Source organism: Rhipicephalus sanguineus, chromosome 9 (genome assembly GCF_013339695.2).
Source record: "Rhipicephalus sanguineus isolate Rsan-2018 chromosome 9, BIME_Rsan_1.4, whole genome shotgun sequence".
NCBI classification, from domain to species: domain Eukaryota; kingdom Metazoa; phylum Arthropoda; class Arachnida; order Ixodida; family Ixodidae; genus Rhipicephalus; species Rhipicephalus sanguineus.
Genome location: NC_051184.2, coordinates 13,732,856 through 13,750,143, shown reverse-complemented (window position 1 = coordinate 13,750,143; position 17,288 = coordinate 13,732,856). Strand labels below are relative to the sequence as shown.

At 46.2% G+C, this 17,288-nt stretch overlaps 1 protein-coding gene across 1 annotated transcript; it reads left to right on the top strand.

Moving 5' to 3' along the window:
- Nucleotides 1-1,776: 1,776 nt before the first annotated feature.
- LOC119404621 (phenylalanine--tRNA ligase alpha subunit) lies at nt 1,777-15,803 on the top strand. The gene is made up of 6 exons (XM_037671190.2): nt 1,777-2,185; nt 4,111-4,454; nt 5,691-5,874; nt 9,166-9,319; nt 11,795-12,344; nt 15,558-15,803. Exons 1-6 carry the CDS (start codon nt 2,048-2,050, stop codon nt 15,661-15,663), a joined length of 1,476 nt encoding a protein of 491 aa, XP_037527118.1. The 5' UTR covers nt 1,777-2,047; the 3' UTR covers nt 15,664-15,803.
- The last annotated feature ends 1,485 nt before the right edge of the window (nt 15,804-17,288 follow it).

Here is a 17,288-nt window from a genome sequence, read left to right as displayed (position 1 = left end):
GGCTACGTAGGCCACATACGCCCAGGTAGTCTACGACGAACACCATCCACTGATGTTGGTCTACGTAGCACTATCCAGGCCTATCAGCCTCGACGGTCTATACCTCACCAACGCGAAGGGTGGCTTCAGGTTCCGACGTGTCGCCGGCTCTGTCGACAGACAGTTTGTCGAAGAAATGACCGAGGCATCCACAAATTCCAGCAGTTCTACTATACAACATACTCCACTAAACATGGACCCCTCGTCACCACGATCAAGACCGGATCCTATAACAGGTCATGACCAGCTGCTGGTGCTCACTGATCACGGTGATGATGCCCTTGTTCAAGAACTGTCAAGAACTTCTTGCACACATGCACACGGGTTCGTGAAACGCGCGTGCGTTCTCGGGACTCGTATAAGCACTACATATCAGCTTACCGCTTCTGGTGTTGGTAATACCATAGTCCGTAATACCCACGTTGCCATTGGCAGCGTTACCCAGCCGTAAACAACTGGTTATATGACACATATGCGGCTCTTCAATACACACACATATATATATATATATATATATATATATATATATATATATATATATATATATATATATATATATATATATATATATATATATATATATGCGTGTAAAATTTATAGAAATCTTTAGCGTCATTTTGTGCGTGTCGCTAAGTAAAAAAGTTACGCCACATTCACCTACCTGCCGCATGCTTCGCATAACATCGACTCCCACGGTACGTGGGATCTGCCGAATTTTTTATTTATTTATTTGATTTGCATACATACAAGCACAAGGACACAGAGAAAAGAGGGAGAGAGCAAGCTGGCAACTGCCACCAAGAGGGGCAGCATTGTGGATTTCAGCGCTTTCTTGAAAAAAAAAAAACAGATTTGCCTCATCTGGGATGTGAAGAACATTCAAATTTCATCACAAAAAGCCTCATGAAGTTCTACATTTTACTTAGATTCCGCTTCTTCACAAAATCACTGAACAGCGAAAGATAAGTAAAAAGCTGCGAAAGTTGAGAAGATGCAATTAAATGACGCCGACAAAACCCATGTCAAGGAACGAATAACGATAAAAAAATTCTGATGCTCTCAATTCTGTCTCGTGAAGTGATAAGCAGGACGGATGCACTGAGGGATGGTGGTCATCACTGGGAATCTTGTGTGACGCCAGACTTTGTGCTGTTCTGCAACTTTAACTAGCGCTAAGGTGTTCCTTACTTATTTGTGCTCAATGTCACGTTTTGTAATAAAAGCAAACACCGCAGACCTTCGACGTGAAAAGGTAAGAAAACGCGAGAGCGCGGTTGTAAACAGCTCTGCCAGCCCGTCCGTAAGCGAGAGTCGGGGGAGGGGCGTCTGCTCAAGGAACTCCGATTGCCCGCAGCGCCGCCGCCGCATGCATCCCCGAGAGGCCGCGGCGGAGAGCGGAGACGGCAGTACAGTGGCTAGAATAGGTGTAACGGCAGCAGACTAGCCAGTATATTCTAGGGACCGTGCTAACCGTGCCCTTTAGAAACAATAATAGGGGATGCTACGGCATCTACGTACGTCGCCTTGTAGCTAATCGTGGATGCCACGGGCTGCGCCGGAGACTGCTTAACAGTAAGACATTATTCTTTTTTTTATTATTTTATTCTAATTGGTTTCTACTTGGCCAGATCCGAGCAGCGCCTCCTGTGCTGATCCGGGTAACGTGAGAAGAGCCGCAGACATCATCATCATCAGCAAGCAGTAGCCGCAGCACCCTAGCCGCAGAAGCAGAAGTAAGCGTGGTGGTCGTGGAAACGTGGAAACCTCCTTGGGTCGTGGTCATCAAATGACATATGGTGAAGTTCTAGGTTCTAGTACACCATTATATATGTGGTTGTAAGGTTGGGTGGTTGCATATGTTTTTAGTGAAATTGTGACAGCTCGTACGTGGTTGTTGACCGTCTGCCGGCGAGGACGCAGTGAATCCTGTCATTGATCGTGTGTTGTCCGGTGCCCGTGTTTGGTGCTCGGATTGCGTCATCGTCAAGCATAAACGCCAGCGACAAGCATGGTTGACCTGGTGGAACGTATTCTGCAGTATGTCGCCGAGCATGGGGCATGCGACTCTCTGCAACTGGCCCGTGTAATGGACGTGGACCATCAGAAAGTGGTCGGTGCCATCAAGAGCATCCAGGCTTTCGGAGACGTAAGGCCCGAACATATTTTGCTCAAGCTGCATAATGGATAGCAACGATCCTCGTAATACATTGTGGATGTATTTACATTTACCCAGTCTCATTACTTTCCCACAAGACCCCGTAGGTGATTTATTCACCTTGTCATGGTGTGCTTTGATGTCACTGGTCTATGTGCCATCCAGCAAAGCTTAATATGTGCATGTGTCAGTGGCAGTGCCGAGCCTTGTGATTGCTGGGTTTAGTTTTCAGTCGCCACACAGCAGTGGAGAATAAATATCTTGTACAATCGGTTGTTATGCACTGCCATTGCCCATCCTTTCCTCTTTCCACGAATGTTTTAGCGTATAACATGCTGTTTTTCCACACGTTAAATTACAGAGAGCTACAGCAGTGGTAGGCAGCTTAGGAAAACTGCTACTTTTGCAACGATTTGCAGCTCAAATAAGAGGCAAGATGCTGTGTCTCTAAACCCGTGTTTAAAAATATAATGGGAGCTGACTCACCGTTCAGTTATGGGCTCTGTAAATACCCTAAATTAGGAAAAAAAAGAAGCAATAATTCTCCAAAATTTCAGGGGAGTCGTTCTGCAAATAATCGCTGCACCACGAGGCACCCTCCCATGTCTGGATACTGGTGCCTATGAGTACTAAGTGAAATTGTGAAGTGGAAGTTCTGGCATTTCCTTTCTACCATCAGTCTGTATCTGATGTAGACCAGCCTTTATAGGGGCACTGAATAGTGATTTGAGTGGGCCGATCCTGGAAACAGTGCTATGTGCTCATTAAAGGGACACTAAAGGCAAATATTAAGTCGACGTTGATTGTTGAAATAGCGGTCCAGAAACCTCGTAGTGCTACTTTTATGCCAAGGAAGTGCTTATTTTGAAATAAAATCACGTTTTAGTGGTCTGCATCGCGTTAGCGCACTTCAAATCACCCGCCTGAAATCCACTGCTGCCGTGCCCAACATTGCCCGCCTTTACTGCGCGGCCGCCAACACTAGTAGCACCAGAGCGAAAGTAGCGGGACCCACAGCAGCAACAACGGCCATCGAAGCCATCGAAGCTTGCCGCAATCGCCGCAATGGATGTGGACGGAGAACTTGACAATGGCATGACACTGAGCCACTTCGAGCGTAAGGGTTCATTCCGTGGCACCCAGTGAAAAGACATCGGTTTCCTCGCTGCAGCACTGGCGTTGTGCACCATTCGGGCATCCGGCAATATCACATGCATGCGGCATTTTGTCGAACTTTCTGTCATAGCGACTTTCACGAGCGCGCAAAACACACACGGCAGTACGTGATCCCGAAACTACAACTGAGACGCGACCGCGTGAGCGAAGCAGGGCACCAGGCGAAGCTCAGTTCGGCGAAAATGGAACCTTTGAACCACGCGCGCCGTTCCACATGGCAACGCCACAGAGGTTCTTTTTTCCATGAATCAAACGGAAACGAACAAGCAGCATTTTATTACGTCTTTTGATGCACAGAAGGTTCTTTTTTTATTGCTGCTAGTTTTATTACCAGTGATTTATTGTAGGCAGACTCTCATACGTCATCGGGATCACTTCGAAAATATCGCACTCGTGGCGCTCATTATGTGATACATTTAGCTTAATTTCTCAGTAAGTAGGGCACTGCTGTTGATAATATTGCCGTTTTAGAAGTTGTCATACATTGAGCTTTCACTCTGACATAAATTGTTATTTGCCTTTAGTGTCCCTTTACGGATGACGCACCAAACCACAGACTGGTTGATAAAACTTATAATTTCGAACAAGGTGCCAGTAGAGCCTTCCAGGGAATGAAAGTGCTGCAACGCACAAAGGTTCTTAATTGCTCCAACGTTTTCCCATAGCATGGCCAAATCATTGATGGGGCCCCAGTGTCATATGAACGAGTGGCTACTTTACAAACATTTCTGGGCGTTCAGGTTCTGCAGGTGGAGCAGCAAAGTGGCGAGCACTGGGAGCTGACGGCCGAGGGAAGCGAGGTGTGCCAGCAGGGTAGCCCCGAAGGTCGTCTGGTACGCCGATTGGGGCCCGAGGGCATTGCACGAGCGTCCCTAAGCCGAGGGGACCAGCTTGGCCTGAGCAAGGCCTTAGCCCTAGGTTGGGTGCTGTTGGACAAGGAGCATGGCATGGTGCGGCTGTCCTGTCCTGAGCCACCACCGGATTTGGTGCAGACCAATCTGTGCCAGGTGCGCAGTGGCCAGGCCCACCTGTTGGATGATGCTCAGCGGCAAGAGCTGAAGCGGCGGAAGTTGCTGCGACAGGTGTACGACATTCTTCGTAGTCATAAATTGTTTGATCTCCGCCAGGCTGTACATTTACATGTGCCTCTTTTCCCCTGCATCCACACACCCGTGTTACATTTGGCAGTGTAAAGGTTCTGTTTCGGTGGCACCCCAAGTGTCGAAGGACAGGCAGCCTCTCTTGCTTGAACTTGCCCAATTTATTCACGGCGAAATTTCAGTGCACACAAAAGGAGTGCTAATAGTATTCTTGCAGAATTAAGGCCTATTTAAAATAGATGGAGTGCATAAGCATAATTATATTTACCCACTAAGTACCCATCAAAGTGTACAGGGAGGGTTCGTATCTTTTTTTTACTTCTCAACACATTGTAAATCTTTCTAAGGGATTTCAGTATTTATTAAAAAAAATGACCAATAGAAAATCTTTTTTTTCTAACGATTCAGTATTTTCTCTTAATGTACAACCTTTGCCCGTAAAGTTCCATTATTGAGTCCATTAAAAAAAATTATTGAGTCCATTAAATACATGGCTATGCTATAGATGCTGTATACATGGTTTTGCCTGCGTGACACCAAGCAGCATGAGACGATGACAACAGCATAAGACAGCCCGGGCCCCTAAAGTGCTCCACACTTGATAAAATTTCCTATATCGCTACTAGATAGGGATCTTCTCCATTCTGGACCTCATGATGTATCGTTCTAAAGAGACTTCTTTCCTAAGGCCCTTTACGAGAGAACCTGCTGCACCTGTGGAATACTGGTAAAATCGAGACAGGAGGGTTTCTGGCCTTCCACTTTTAATAGATAAGTGAGTGGAGAGGAGGACCAAATTCGTTAGGTCCTCAAAGGAGGCATCCCAGAGCCATTTTCTGTGACATAGAGTTGATAGCCCAAAAGACATACATGAAAAAAAATGTTGGTCAAGACAGAGTGCTAGTATTCAAAGATTTGTAATGGCATGCCGAGGGTGCTTAACTGCCATATGAGACTGCACATTTCGTTTTCCTCTTATCACACATTCGTTTGTGCATCTGCCTGCACACATTTGTGAGCACATGGTGGCTTCTTTGCACGTTCTTTGGATAAAATTTTCCAGTTGAAGCTAGCACTCTGTCCTGACCTGCACTTTTTGCGTTAGTAAATACATGTCACAAAAAATGCATCAGAAGCAACTAAGCCAACCTCCTTTGTCAATCCCAGATGTGAGTGCAGGACACCGTACTGAAAAGTAAAGCTGGTGTTGCACCATGCAGGGTGGTCAAGAGCTACCTGCTGCAGCGGGGTGAGCACTTTGCCACGCAACTGAGCAAGCCTGAGACGGACCTGACAGCTGAGATGCTGGCCAGTGGTCAGTGGCGGCAGCGACCTTTCAAGGCGTACAACTTTGCTGCCCTGGGGCAGCCAACGGAGGGTGGGCACCTGCATCCCCTCCTCCAGGTGGGTTCCACTCGAAAAAGCCTTTCTTTTTTCATAATGAAATTTTAAGCATAAAGTTGGTAAACACATTTAGCCCCTCACTTGAGCTCACTCAGGCTGAGACCTGCTCATGAGTTTTAGTCCGAGTGAGTGTGGCTGAGTACGATTTCGGGGAGCTTGTGTCCAAGTTAGCCAAGGTTAGAATTTTGTCGAGGTCGGAGCTTGAGTGTGCCCGGCTGGATGCAATTTCAGGAATATGAGTCCTTGTGAACACTTAGAAGAAGAACAAAACTTTATTTGCGCGATCCTTTCTACCCTCCGGACCAGCCTGAGCTGGTCCCCAAGAGCAGGGCTGGAAAGCAATGCCTCCCACCTCAGTCTGGTATTATCAACCTTTTGCTCTTAGGTGTGAGCCCTTAGAAAAAATATTTCTCCGGATAAGTGTTGGTTCTTTCGCAGAATTCAGCCAGTTCCATGCTGTAAAAACTGTCGGACAGCAAAGCTGTAAGTGCGCGAGTGCATGTGATTGGATAGCTAGATCACGTGGTGTCTGCTGCTAGATTTTAAATACGTATGCTTACATTTGATTGGGCAAAGCAACATCACGCGACCTGCTGGCTCAGGCAATGGCGTTTCAGTGACCTCACGTTACATGATTTTTCCCGGCACATCCAGAATCATGCAAAGTGTGCATTCCCTGTTGTCTACATGACCCTCCTACGCACCCAGGTGCCTTGCTTTTGTTTACCTCGATCAGTGCAAGTGTTTAAGGAAAATGCAAATTGCTTTCCTGGTACGTTGCACCGAAAGTGCCGCTAGGTTTATGCCTTTATCTCAATTTTGAGGAAATATTGTCATGACGTGCCCATGGCAAGTGTTCTGCTTTTCAATTGTGTTACAATTGTCGGTACAACACATTCATATGCTTCCCATAAATTCATGTTCTCCAAGCATGGGTGTATAGCCCAGTGGTTACGACACTTGGCTTCGGACCATGGGTCCGCATGTTCAAACCCCACCTTGCCAAGGAAAGTTATTCCGTTTTACTGATTTCTTAACTCACTCTGGTCATGTGACCTGCATCACACCAACTATTACTACATAATATTTAAAGCAGCGCAAATGACAGGACAAGAGGACAAGAAGTTGACACAACGAATGCTTCGTTGTGTCACCATTCGAAGCGTTCCCTGTGTCAACTTCTTGTCCTGTCATTTTCGCTGCTTTAAATATTATGGAACCTTACCAACTAGCCCAGCTGTCGACCTTGTTACTATTACAACGGCAACGATGACTGCGCAGGGTAGACCTGGACAGCTTAGTCTCGTTTAGAGCATCGTCGTCGTTTAGCATCATCATCACTGTCTTGAGTAAGGAAGTACCACACATGGACGATGACAACGACGAAGAAGCGTGAGAGGCATTCGAAAGGGCGTGTGCATGGAAAGTGTCAAGGCAAAGGGAGACCATGGGCCCGGAGGCAGTGAAGCTGGCGGCTTGAAGGGACGCCAGCGTAGTTTGAGAGAGGCACTGCAACGAGTAGACAAAGATCGTGCTCGTTTACTGCATTGAAAACAGTAAATTGCTGGAATATTTTGGAGAGAAAAAATTTTTTGCTCACATGGGAGCCTTCCAAATTTTGCGTGGAGCCTTCCAAATTTTGCGTAATGTCATCTGAGTGATGTTTGTCAGAAAATTTATTCTGAGGGTATCGTTTCTTGTTTCATAGAAGAATAGACTGTTGGGTGAATTCATGGTGAATGAAAATAGCGCAAAAAACTTAGGATAAGACAAAGAAGGCTACAGCATTTGTTTCATTGCTAAATTTGGTTTGCATATTAAGCAAAGGCGTCCATGCAACGTATCTGAAGCTCAATAATACTACTGCAATTTTTCTGTCATATACACCTCCATGCACTTTGCAAAATTCTTGTATGTTTGCATTTTTTCTCTTGCATTATTGCGCTATCTATGAATATTTGAGTAATCAATACTTACTCTATGGAAGTTATATTTTGGGTTAAAAAATATTCTCTTACCACTGAAGTTTGTAAATCTTAGGAGAAAAAATCACGAATTTGAGAAAATTTTCCTATTGGTCCACAGTGAGATGCAATTCACACCACAGGGTGCTTCAATTAAAAATCAGCTTAATACTTCAGTCAAAAGCAAAGAAATAGTTCTTATATGGCAAGCTTTATCTTTACATTTTTGTTTTAACCCCATTTCGCATACGTGCATGAGAAAAAATGTAGGCTAGTGATTCGGGCCACATAGGCATTATTGTTATGTTACGCCAGTAAGGTCATACAAACATTATATGATCGGATGTTAGTGATCAATATTTGATTTGTTTTCTTACCCATAGTTAAGGAAGAAAATAATTTTTGAGGTTTCCATGTCGACGGCGATGGGGAACTTCACTGAAGAAGCTGCCGTTTGAACTAACGGGAAGAGAGCTGTCAATGGGGAACTTCAAAGAAAATTTTCTTCAGAAACGTCAGTTTTCTTCGTGTCACTGGGGAACTCCAAAAAACAGCTTAGGTTGGTAGTTGCAGTAGTTACAGAGGTTAGCATCATGAGAAATGGTGCTAGTTATTTGTGAGGGTAGTTACTCTGTGAACTGCTTGCAGCATTGCTGTGACCTAAATTGGAGCTCTTGTTTGTGGAAAAAAAATGGCAGGCCTGCGCGGAGCGCAGTCACAGCGAAAGCTGGAAGAATGGCCTTTCTAGAGCCTGTTGTAGACTCTCTTGGGGCAACTAATACAAGTACACATGCAAGGTATCCACTACGCCACAAATCATAATTTTTGTGAACTACCCACTACGCCATTATTTGTCTTTCTGCGGATAAGCAAAGTACCCGCTACACATTTGTAAGGCATTGTGTGCGCTTTTGTTGATGCTGCATGTGGCTGATGACGATGAAGAGTTACGGTTGAGCACTTTGTAGTGGGTGGGAAGCTTTAAACCACGCACTCGTTGCGCAGTTACCATTGTGTGACGCCTGGTTGTTATTTTACTCTTCTGCCACACTATATTACACACGTTAACGCCATTCCTTGCCCGGCATGACGCCTGTATGGGGTCTTTTTGCAAAGGAGCTTCAAGCACCAGCGTGCCTCTGTGGTAGAATACTACTCGGCTACCACATAGAGAGCTCGGGTTCAAATCCTATCCTATCCTGGATATTTCTTTCTCATTTCCATTTTTCTTATTTCATGCGATAGTGGTTACGGACACCGGCGGCGACGGCGAACAACTACCCCACTGCCGTTGTGATCCGATAACAGCTTTTGCTGTAAAATGCAGGTGCGCTCAGAGGTGCGGCAGGTCTTCCTGGAAATGGGCTTCACGGAGATGTCAACAGCCCGCTATGTGGAGAATGCCTTCTGGAATTTTGATGCCCTCTTCCAGCCACAGCAGCACCCAGCAAGAGATGCCCACGACACCTTCTTCCTCAAGGGTGCGTACTGGTAGCCTGGTTGCTAAGGCGCCTGGCTTCACGAGTGGCATCATGGCCGACATTAATGAACTTTGCTGTGTGGAGCATTATAAGCTAGAATGGCCTTTCGGCAATATGAGGTGTGGCAGAAAAGTAATTACCATGACTTTTTTTCTTTAAAAAATTTGTTTTTTTTTAAACCTCAGAGTTGCAGTTCTTTTTTGCAGCTATACATCAGTGGAGGTGTTGTTTTCACTCATCATAACAGCGCTGGAACACTTCAACGGGAATAGCCTTCAGCTCCTTGGTTATGCTCCCTTGGATGTTTTCCACGTTACCAAAATTTTGTCCTTTCTAGTTAGATTTGATTAGAGCTGTGCAAATAGCAAAATATTGGGTGCGAAGCGAATTCAAATATTGAAGTGTGAGTGTGAATCGAATCGAATATTTTTCGAATATTTCTCGAATATTTCTAAAATATTTTTCGAATACTTCGAAGCGAAATTGCAGAACGAAAGTTAGAGAGGATTCCTAAGCATATTCTTATGAGATAGCAACATCAAAGTGTTTCTTTTCGCTAGGTTGATGAAGCACTGGCGGGGTGGCGTTTCATAATTGTCGTATCAAGAATGAGGGAATGTAGAGGCCGAATTGTATTTATGTACCTAATTTGGTGCAACCAAAGTGTTTCCCACAACACTTTACATGTGATAGGCAAAGATGCCATTTCTTCATCCTCTCCTCCTCTTTCAACTTCTGTGGAGGCCCAACTGACGGGGCGGACAGGGCTGTGCTCCCTTCAAGTCCGGAGTACCAAATCTGTGAACACTGAAAGAATAAGCGCTAAAATTGACGAGCACAAAAAGGAGAACAGACAAAGGGCAGCGCCAGTCCTTTGTCTGTTCTCCTTTTGGTGCTCGTCAATATTAGCGCTTATTCTTTCAGTGTTCATGGATAACCAACTAGCCCAACAGTTTGTTCTGCTAAAGTTCCAAATCTGCCTCGTAGACGTCGATATATAAGAACATCTGAAATTTTGGATGCTAAAAAGCTTCGGCGTCTGATTTTTCGGACTTCCTGCCCAAATTTCAGGTTCAAAACAGCATTGAGCCCCCACCTCTGCCACATCTCTCATCTCCATGTTGGAACCAGCGTTTTCTTGGGTTAATACATTTGCGACCGTAGCGGAGCTTGAAAGGCAGCTTTACCGCAATACTGGTGTGTGATGAGGTGAAGCATATTGAAAATCTAGGGACCACTTCCAATTGGACGTTGACTGTCTCTTGGCAAAGTTCGACCGTGAAGGAGCTTGAAAGGCAGCTTTGCCGCAATACCGGGGTGTGATGAGGTGAAGCATATTGAACATCTGAAGGGGTCACTTTCTATCGGACGTTGACTCTATTTGTTTTTGGGAAGTTCGAATAGTAAAATTCTAGTGCGAATCGAATCGAATGACAAACATTAGTCTAAAAATATTCAAAATTTCGAATATTCGCACACCCCTAGTTTTGATGTTTGGGAACAAAAGGAGTTACACGGACTATGGTCAAGCAAATAGGTGGGCCTTTTTTGGAATTCTTGGAATTCCGTTTTTCCTCAAAATGTGGTTGATAGAGATGGCCGTGTGACAGGGGGCGTTGTCGTGGTGGAGCATTCAAGTGGCCAAAATGTCCGCTCTGACGCCGCGTCTCTGACCCTTTCAAGGACTTCTTTATAAAATGCTTGGTTGACAGTTTGTCATTTGGGCACAAATTCTGTGTGGCCTCACAAGAGCCCTTACTCTTTCCACATTTTCTTCAGTTTTTGATGTTGAAGGCCTCCCTGAGTAAGGTTCGTCTTCCACTGTTTTCCGACGCACCAAAAGTGCTTTGTGCCACCGAAAAGGTTGTGCTCTTGATAAGCAACATTCCCCAAAGGCCTGTTCACAACTTTTCAAAGGTCAAACTCGCGCATTCATTAAGTCTGTGCGCTTTGGTAGCGAAGGGCACGTTTGTTTTGACATTTAAACACACTTCCCAATCAAGTCATTTCGAAGTGCACAATAGCGGCCGTTACCAAAACCAACACCTTGCCGCGATTTTGATGGCTTGGCCGGCTTGGCGGAATTTCAATGGGTCCCGGCCAAAAAATTTCTCCGCAGCTGTTAACAGAGCAAAAAATTTCAAACATGTTGGTCACTCGCCGATGATTGTTGTGGCGAAATTGATAGGCTGTTTTTTCACTTCCAGAAATTCGCAGCCTGAAAATGACTGTGTTTTAGCATCACGTGTAAATGACCAAGTTTCATCTAATTTCACCAGGGCACCATCAGAGATTTAGAACTTGTACTGCACCTGAACAACAGAAAGTTGAGGCACTTGGTAAGGATTGATTGTAATGTCTTGATCTCTTCTCTTGTGTACATGTTTGCATGCCTACCTTCTTGTATGATGTACTTCTTTATTTTCCACGTCGCATGCTTCTTGTAATATTCCAGCTTAGCCCTCTTCCTTGCAGAACCCAGTGAGTGCCATCGGCTGCCAGAGCCATCGTACGTGGAGGCTGTCAAGCGGGTGCACTCGGTGGGTGGCCATGGGTCACAGGGCTACAAGAGCCCATGGCTGGAAAGCGAAGCGTGCAAGAATCTTCTGCGCACCCACACCACAGCGGTGAGCGCACGAATGCTGTATGCGCTGGCTCAGCGGCTACCCTTCGTGCCCTGCAAGCTGTTCAGCATCGACAGGGTGTTCCGCAATGAGACGCTGGACGCCACACACCTGGCCGAGTTCTGCCAAGTCGAGGGCCTGGTGGCCGACCGAGGCTTGACCTTGGGCCACCTGCAGGCACTCATTGGTGGCTTCTTTGCCCAGCTCGGTATGGAGCGGGTGCGTTTCAAGCCAGCCTACAACCCGTACACGGAGCCCTCCATGGAGATTTTTGCCTTTCACCCGGGCCTCGATCGCTGGGTCGAGGTGGGCAACTCGGGTCTCTTCCGGCCAGAGATGCTGCAACCCATGGGGCTGCCACCTGACGTTCGTTGCATTGCCTGGGGGCTTTCCCTCGAGAGGTGAAATTTGCACAACCCTTTTCTTCATAGGCTTTAGCGCTTGCATACTTGAGCTTCTGCAAAATGAGGCCAACAAGCTATAACTGAAAAAAACCCTGTGATAGCACAAAATGCAACCTGTTGGCATCCATCATGCCATGTCTGACATTGTTCAAGACGGGAGGAAGCCAGCCTGAACAGAATGGTTTACCGCGTTGCCATTGCGGCTGCGTGTGCTGATTGATGTAAGCACAGCAGGCCGTAGCCAGGAATTTTTTTTGGGAGGGGGCACTTGCTGAAAGCCTTGACTATTTGAGAAGAACGCCTATTTTCATGATTTATTTTCGATAAAACACCATGTGTCATCAAAATTTTTTTTTGGAGGGGGGTGGCCCCCCCTCCTCCCCCGGCTATGGGCTTGAAGCACAGCAGTCTCATTGCCGGCATTTTCTGACTTGCTGGCTAAGAAGAAAGGCACTCTAGGACCACTCAGCTGGTCCAGCAACGGTATGCAGAAACACTAGACAGTTGGAAATCCTAGAGAGGCTGTTGCAGCTAATCACGGCAGTTCATGATTGAATTATACGATATAATATGCTGTTGCACCATGCTGAATTCACTTGATTTGAGAAGTGCTGACATGGCACAGGCGGAAAGCTAAAGTGTGAGGCCCACACACTCGTCACAGCGTGCACACTTTTCCCAGGAGTGCTTGAGAAAGCTCTATTAAGTGTGCTAGGTTGTACAGAGCTTATATATTACGATTTGACACAGTTTATCTCGACAGAAACTGATTGAGGTTGCCGATTGCGAGCCACATGCGTCTTTTTTTTTCCTGAAGTTTGAAAATTCTAACCTGTGAGGGTCCAAAAAACAAAATAGCAGGAAGGGGAAGATGGAAGCTTGCAATGAATGGGTGGGTGCTCGAGCCGACGTTTCCGCAAGTGGACTTGTCTTCTTCCAGCCTTGAAGAAGACAAGTCCACTTGTCGAAATGTTGGCTCGAGCACCCACATCTCAGTCTTCTGAGAAACACAGTGCTTTGTAGTTGTTAGGGCTCGGAGCTAGGCGGTTCGGTAGGTCAATGAAAAGGTGCAACGGCCATCGCCATCTAAGCGCAGCAGCGCCACTTCTATTATTCCTTCAACATTTGGTACAATTTGCATTAAGGTTATGAAACAAATGTACAGTTATGATCATAAGCTTGGAGCCCACGCATTCGCATGGCAGTGTGCATGCGCGTGCCATCTAACAGCTCATTGCCTGCAGTCGAGAGTCTTGCAGTGTGCATGCGCGGCCATTCTATCTCGCCGGCCTGCTTGCTCGCTTGCTGCATGCCGGCGCACGGGCCGGTTATCGGAATTAGCGATCGCTGCACCAGTAATGCTGACGGCCCAGCAGCCATGGCCCAAACTCGGCCCTTTCGCGATAAATGGCAGTGTCTCCTAGCAACGGGGGTTGACATGTCTGCCAAGAAGGCAACATTGCGCCACGGTTGTAAAAGGGAGTGCTTTATATTTGTTATATACGCGCCCTCCGAGACCTCCTTAATACATTGCATATCTGGCGCTGTGGTAGGCCCTCGAGAAATAACTGCTATTCACTTTCTTTCCTTGACCGGCACTCGTGGCAGCATTCTTGCGGAAGGCTAACCGGAAAGACGTGAAATTCACTGAATACCTTTCGCTGTTTAAGACTTTTCAAAGAGCGTGTTTGTTCGCCACAAGGGAGAAGCGATGACACAGTAAAAATACATGAGCACAGTCGAGTGAACGGCTAGCGCTATTTTGATCGTGACATTCTGCCAGCGATAGCGACGTGCGCCGGAAACGTTTCAATTTTATGTTGTTTGGAAACAGCGCCCAGATCGGACCAAGGTGTTCCAGGCTGCCGCGTCGCCGCTTCGTGATAAACACTACTGGTAGCGGCAGCCACAAATTTCTATAATCGGCCAGCACGCCTTTGTGCAGCAAGCGAGCGAGCAGGCCAGTAAGATAGAGTGGCCGCGCATGCGCATTGCGAGACTCTCGACTGCAGGCAACGAGCCGTTAGATGGCGTGCGCATGCACACTGCCACACGATCGCGTGGTCTCCAAACTTATCATCGCGACTGTACAGATTGTCCTCGTTGTGCAAACATGCACAGCCATGAGGTGAGCTGACTGCAGTGGTGTTACTGTGGCTCCTGCCAGACATAAGTACTCAAAGCTGCAATGCTTGTGATATCTTGCCATCAGTCGAGTAATATACTACAAGTAATTGATTAGTGAAAAAAAATGATTAAATTATGGTTAGTGTTACTAAGTGAGAAGGTAATCAGTAACAAAATGACCAAAAAACGTAATTGATTACAGGTAGTTGGTGACATGTAATGCGTTATGTAAGAGTCTGAGTATACCGCGAGCATTTGCTTGCAGATTATGTCCTGTCCTTGCTCATTGTCTGTGCATAAAATGTATAGTTATATAGACAAACTTTGTTTTGAAAATCATAGTTGTGAAATATCTTCAAGATAGTGAGTTATTGGGCTAGTTGATTGAACATGTTGCAAAGGGGAATGGTTTGAAAAAAAGTACACAGTGTTTTTCCTGACCTGCTTCCCTTCGCAAGATGTGAAATGTCTTGCATTCAAACAGGATTCTGGCTGGGAAGTTTTTTAAGGTGCTTGCTTATATGATGTTCATATCAGAGTTATTCAGTAACACCAGTTGCAAAATCCATTCCGAAACTTGGACATGACCATGGATGAAATTACGGAGGATAGAAACCGGAATGCCACCTGGGGGCAATGACAGCAATGCACCGCATCTCTACAATTTCTGCAGTCTTTGATGTCATTGCGCAAGTTGCTGTGGCAAAAACAGGGAGAAGTGCTTTCAAGAAAGGTTGAAGTGCTTGCACTTCAGGAAGCACTTGAGCACTTCAAGCACTTCAAGAAGTGCTTTCAAGAAAGGTATGCCCACCTTGTCATCTGCAAGATGCAAGCCGCAAATGTAAGCACACAGATCACTTGATCAATGTGGCATTGCTTGCGGGCTTGAGCACTGGAAAATGCCATTTATTAGCTTGTTTTTCCGCCTACAGGCGGCACCACAATCAGCAGACCTCCGTGTTATCATCCAAGGGCGTGTCCGGATTTTGATACATGGAGCCTATGGGGAGTTTTGCAACTCGTATGATTGAGCAACTGTAGTTTGTATAATGAGATTCTACAGTGATCACTTTGTTTGTGCAGGCCAACCATGATCAAGTGTGGACTGAACAACATCCGGGACCTGGTAGGGCCCCGTGTTGACCTGGAAATGGTGTACAGCAGCCCACTGTGCAGATTTGTACACTGAGCACTATGAGTGTAAAGACGAGCGAACCATTTCCAGACAGTGGAACTTTGCTTTGCAATGCTATGTGAAGAGTTGACATTTTATTTAGCACCAACGAGTCATGGTTTTGATGGAATTGCATAAAACAGGTTGATATTTTCCATGCTTCTGTGCTTTGGTGCTTACTCACTAGGCAGGCCACATTGACACATGTGGTGATAATGATGCACATGCTTGTTGCAAGTATCCACTGTGCATACATCAAGCTTAGCATTATTTTCCGGATTGCAGCAATAGAGGGCACCACAGCAGTTTCTTCTTGTCAGGCAGTGCCCCTGTGCACATTGCCACACACTTGAGGTCATTCACTGGCACGGGGTCATGGGTCATGTGTGAACCGCAGGTTCAAGCAGCAGGCCATCGATGCAGCTGCACAGGACACAACACATGCTGAACTCTGCAGATTGTGCTACACTTAAAGGCCAACTCCGGCGATTTTTCGAGGTCGATGGATCTCAATGAAATTCACTGGGCACGTTCATTTGCACGTTTCCGTCATTTATGCCAAATTACATGAGACATGCACAGATGGTTTGCAAATGAATTTTAAAGATTGTCTGCAAACGCCCTCCTGGCTTCCCACAATTATTGGCAACATTGCGTCTGTGACGTCAGTATTGGGAAGGCGGCGGAAGTGACGCAGCCGAGGGCACCGCTAACTTTGGCGCTTCGCTGGTCGTCGCGGCTGTCACAGTTTTCATACTCCGCGCCGGCGTGACCGGCATGCCTTGCACGACTTCCGGTTCGTTCGTAACAACGTCTACGTCATACGTAGACAGTACACTCGGCTGGGTTTCGGTTTCGGTGTTGCGCTTTTTTTTGCTTATTTAAAATTATTCTCCAATTTGCCGAGTATTTCTGCTATCGGGCCCGTAACAGGAGTGTCTCAGGAACATAAAAGCACCATTACTTTGACATGGCCAAAAAATCGCCAGAGTTGGCCTTTAAAACAAAAACTATTCACTGGAAATTATCAAACCTCCTCTTTCCTCAAAGATACCGTATAAACTTCTGTAAAAAGGACCTTGCATAGTCATTTCCAGCTGTGTATAATCCCTGTGATCATTTTGTGTTGAAAGAGTATCAACCATGGTCATACTGCGTAATGTCTACAACCCTGTGCTCATTATAAAGCACGATTCATTTTGCGCCATCGTTGTGAAAAAGTGTGCCCTTGCCATTGCAGGACACATGTAAAAATAGTTTGTCCATCATGCTAAGAGACCGGGTGTGCAAACAGGGATACAAGAGAGAAGTCAAGACACCATGGCAGTTGTGGTGTCAAGAGAACATGGACACTTCTCGCTTATGTCCTTATTTGCACGCCCAGTCTTTAACATGAATGCGTACCAATCAGCTCAGCTCTCTGTTATTCTTAGTTCGTCCACGTGCAGGTGCCAGCCACAATGCATTCGCCTCAGCTCACATCTGAGTGAAAAAAAAATTACACCATCTTCCGCTAAGGGGACCATGAGGCGATGCGAAGCCGGAGCATTTGCACAATCGCGTTCCGTTGGCGTTCGCTGGGCATGCTACCGACCTCGCGTCGTGGAACGCGAAGCGGAACACTACCCGCGTCGTGTCTT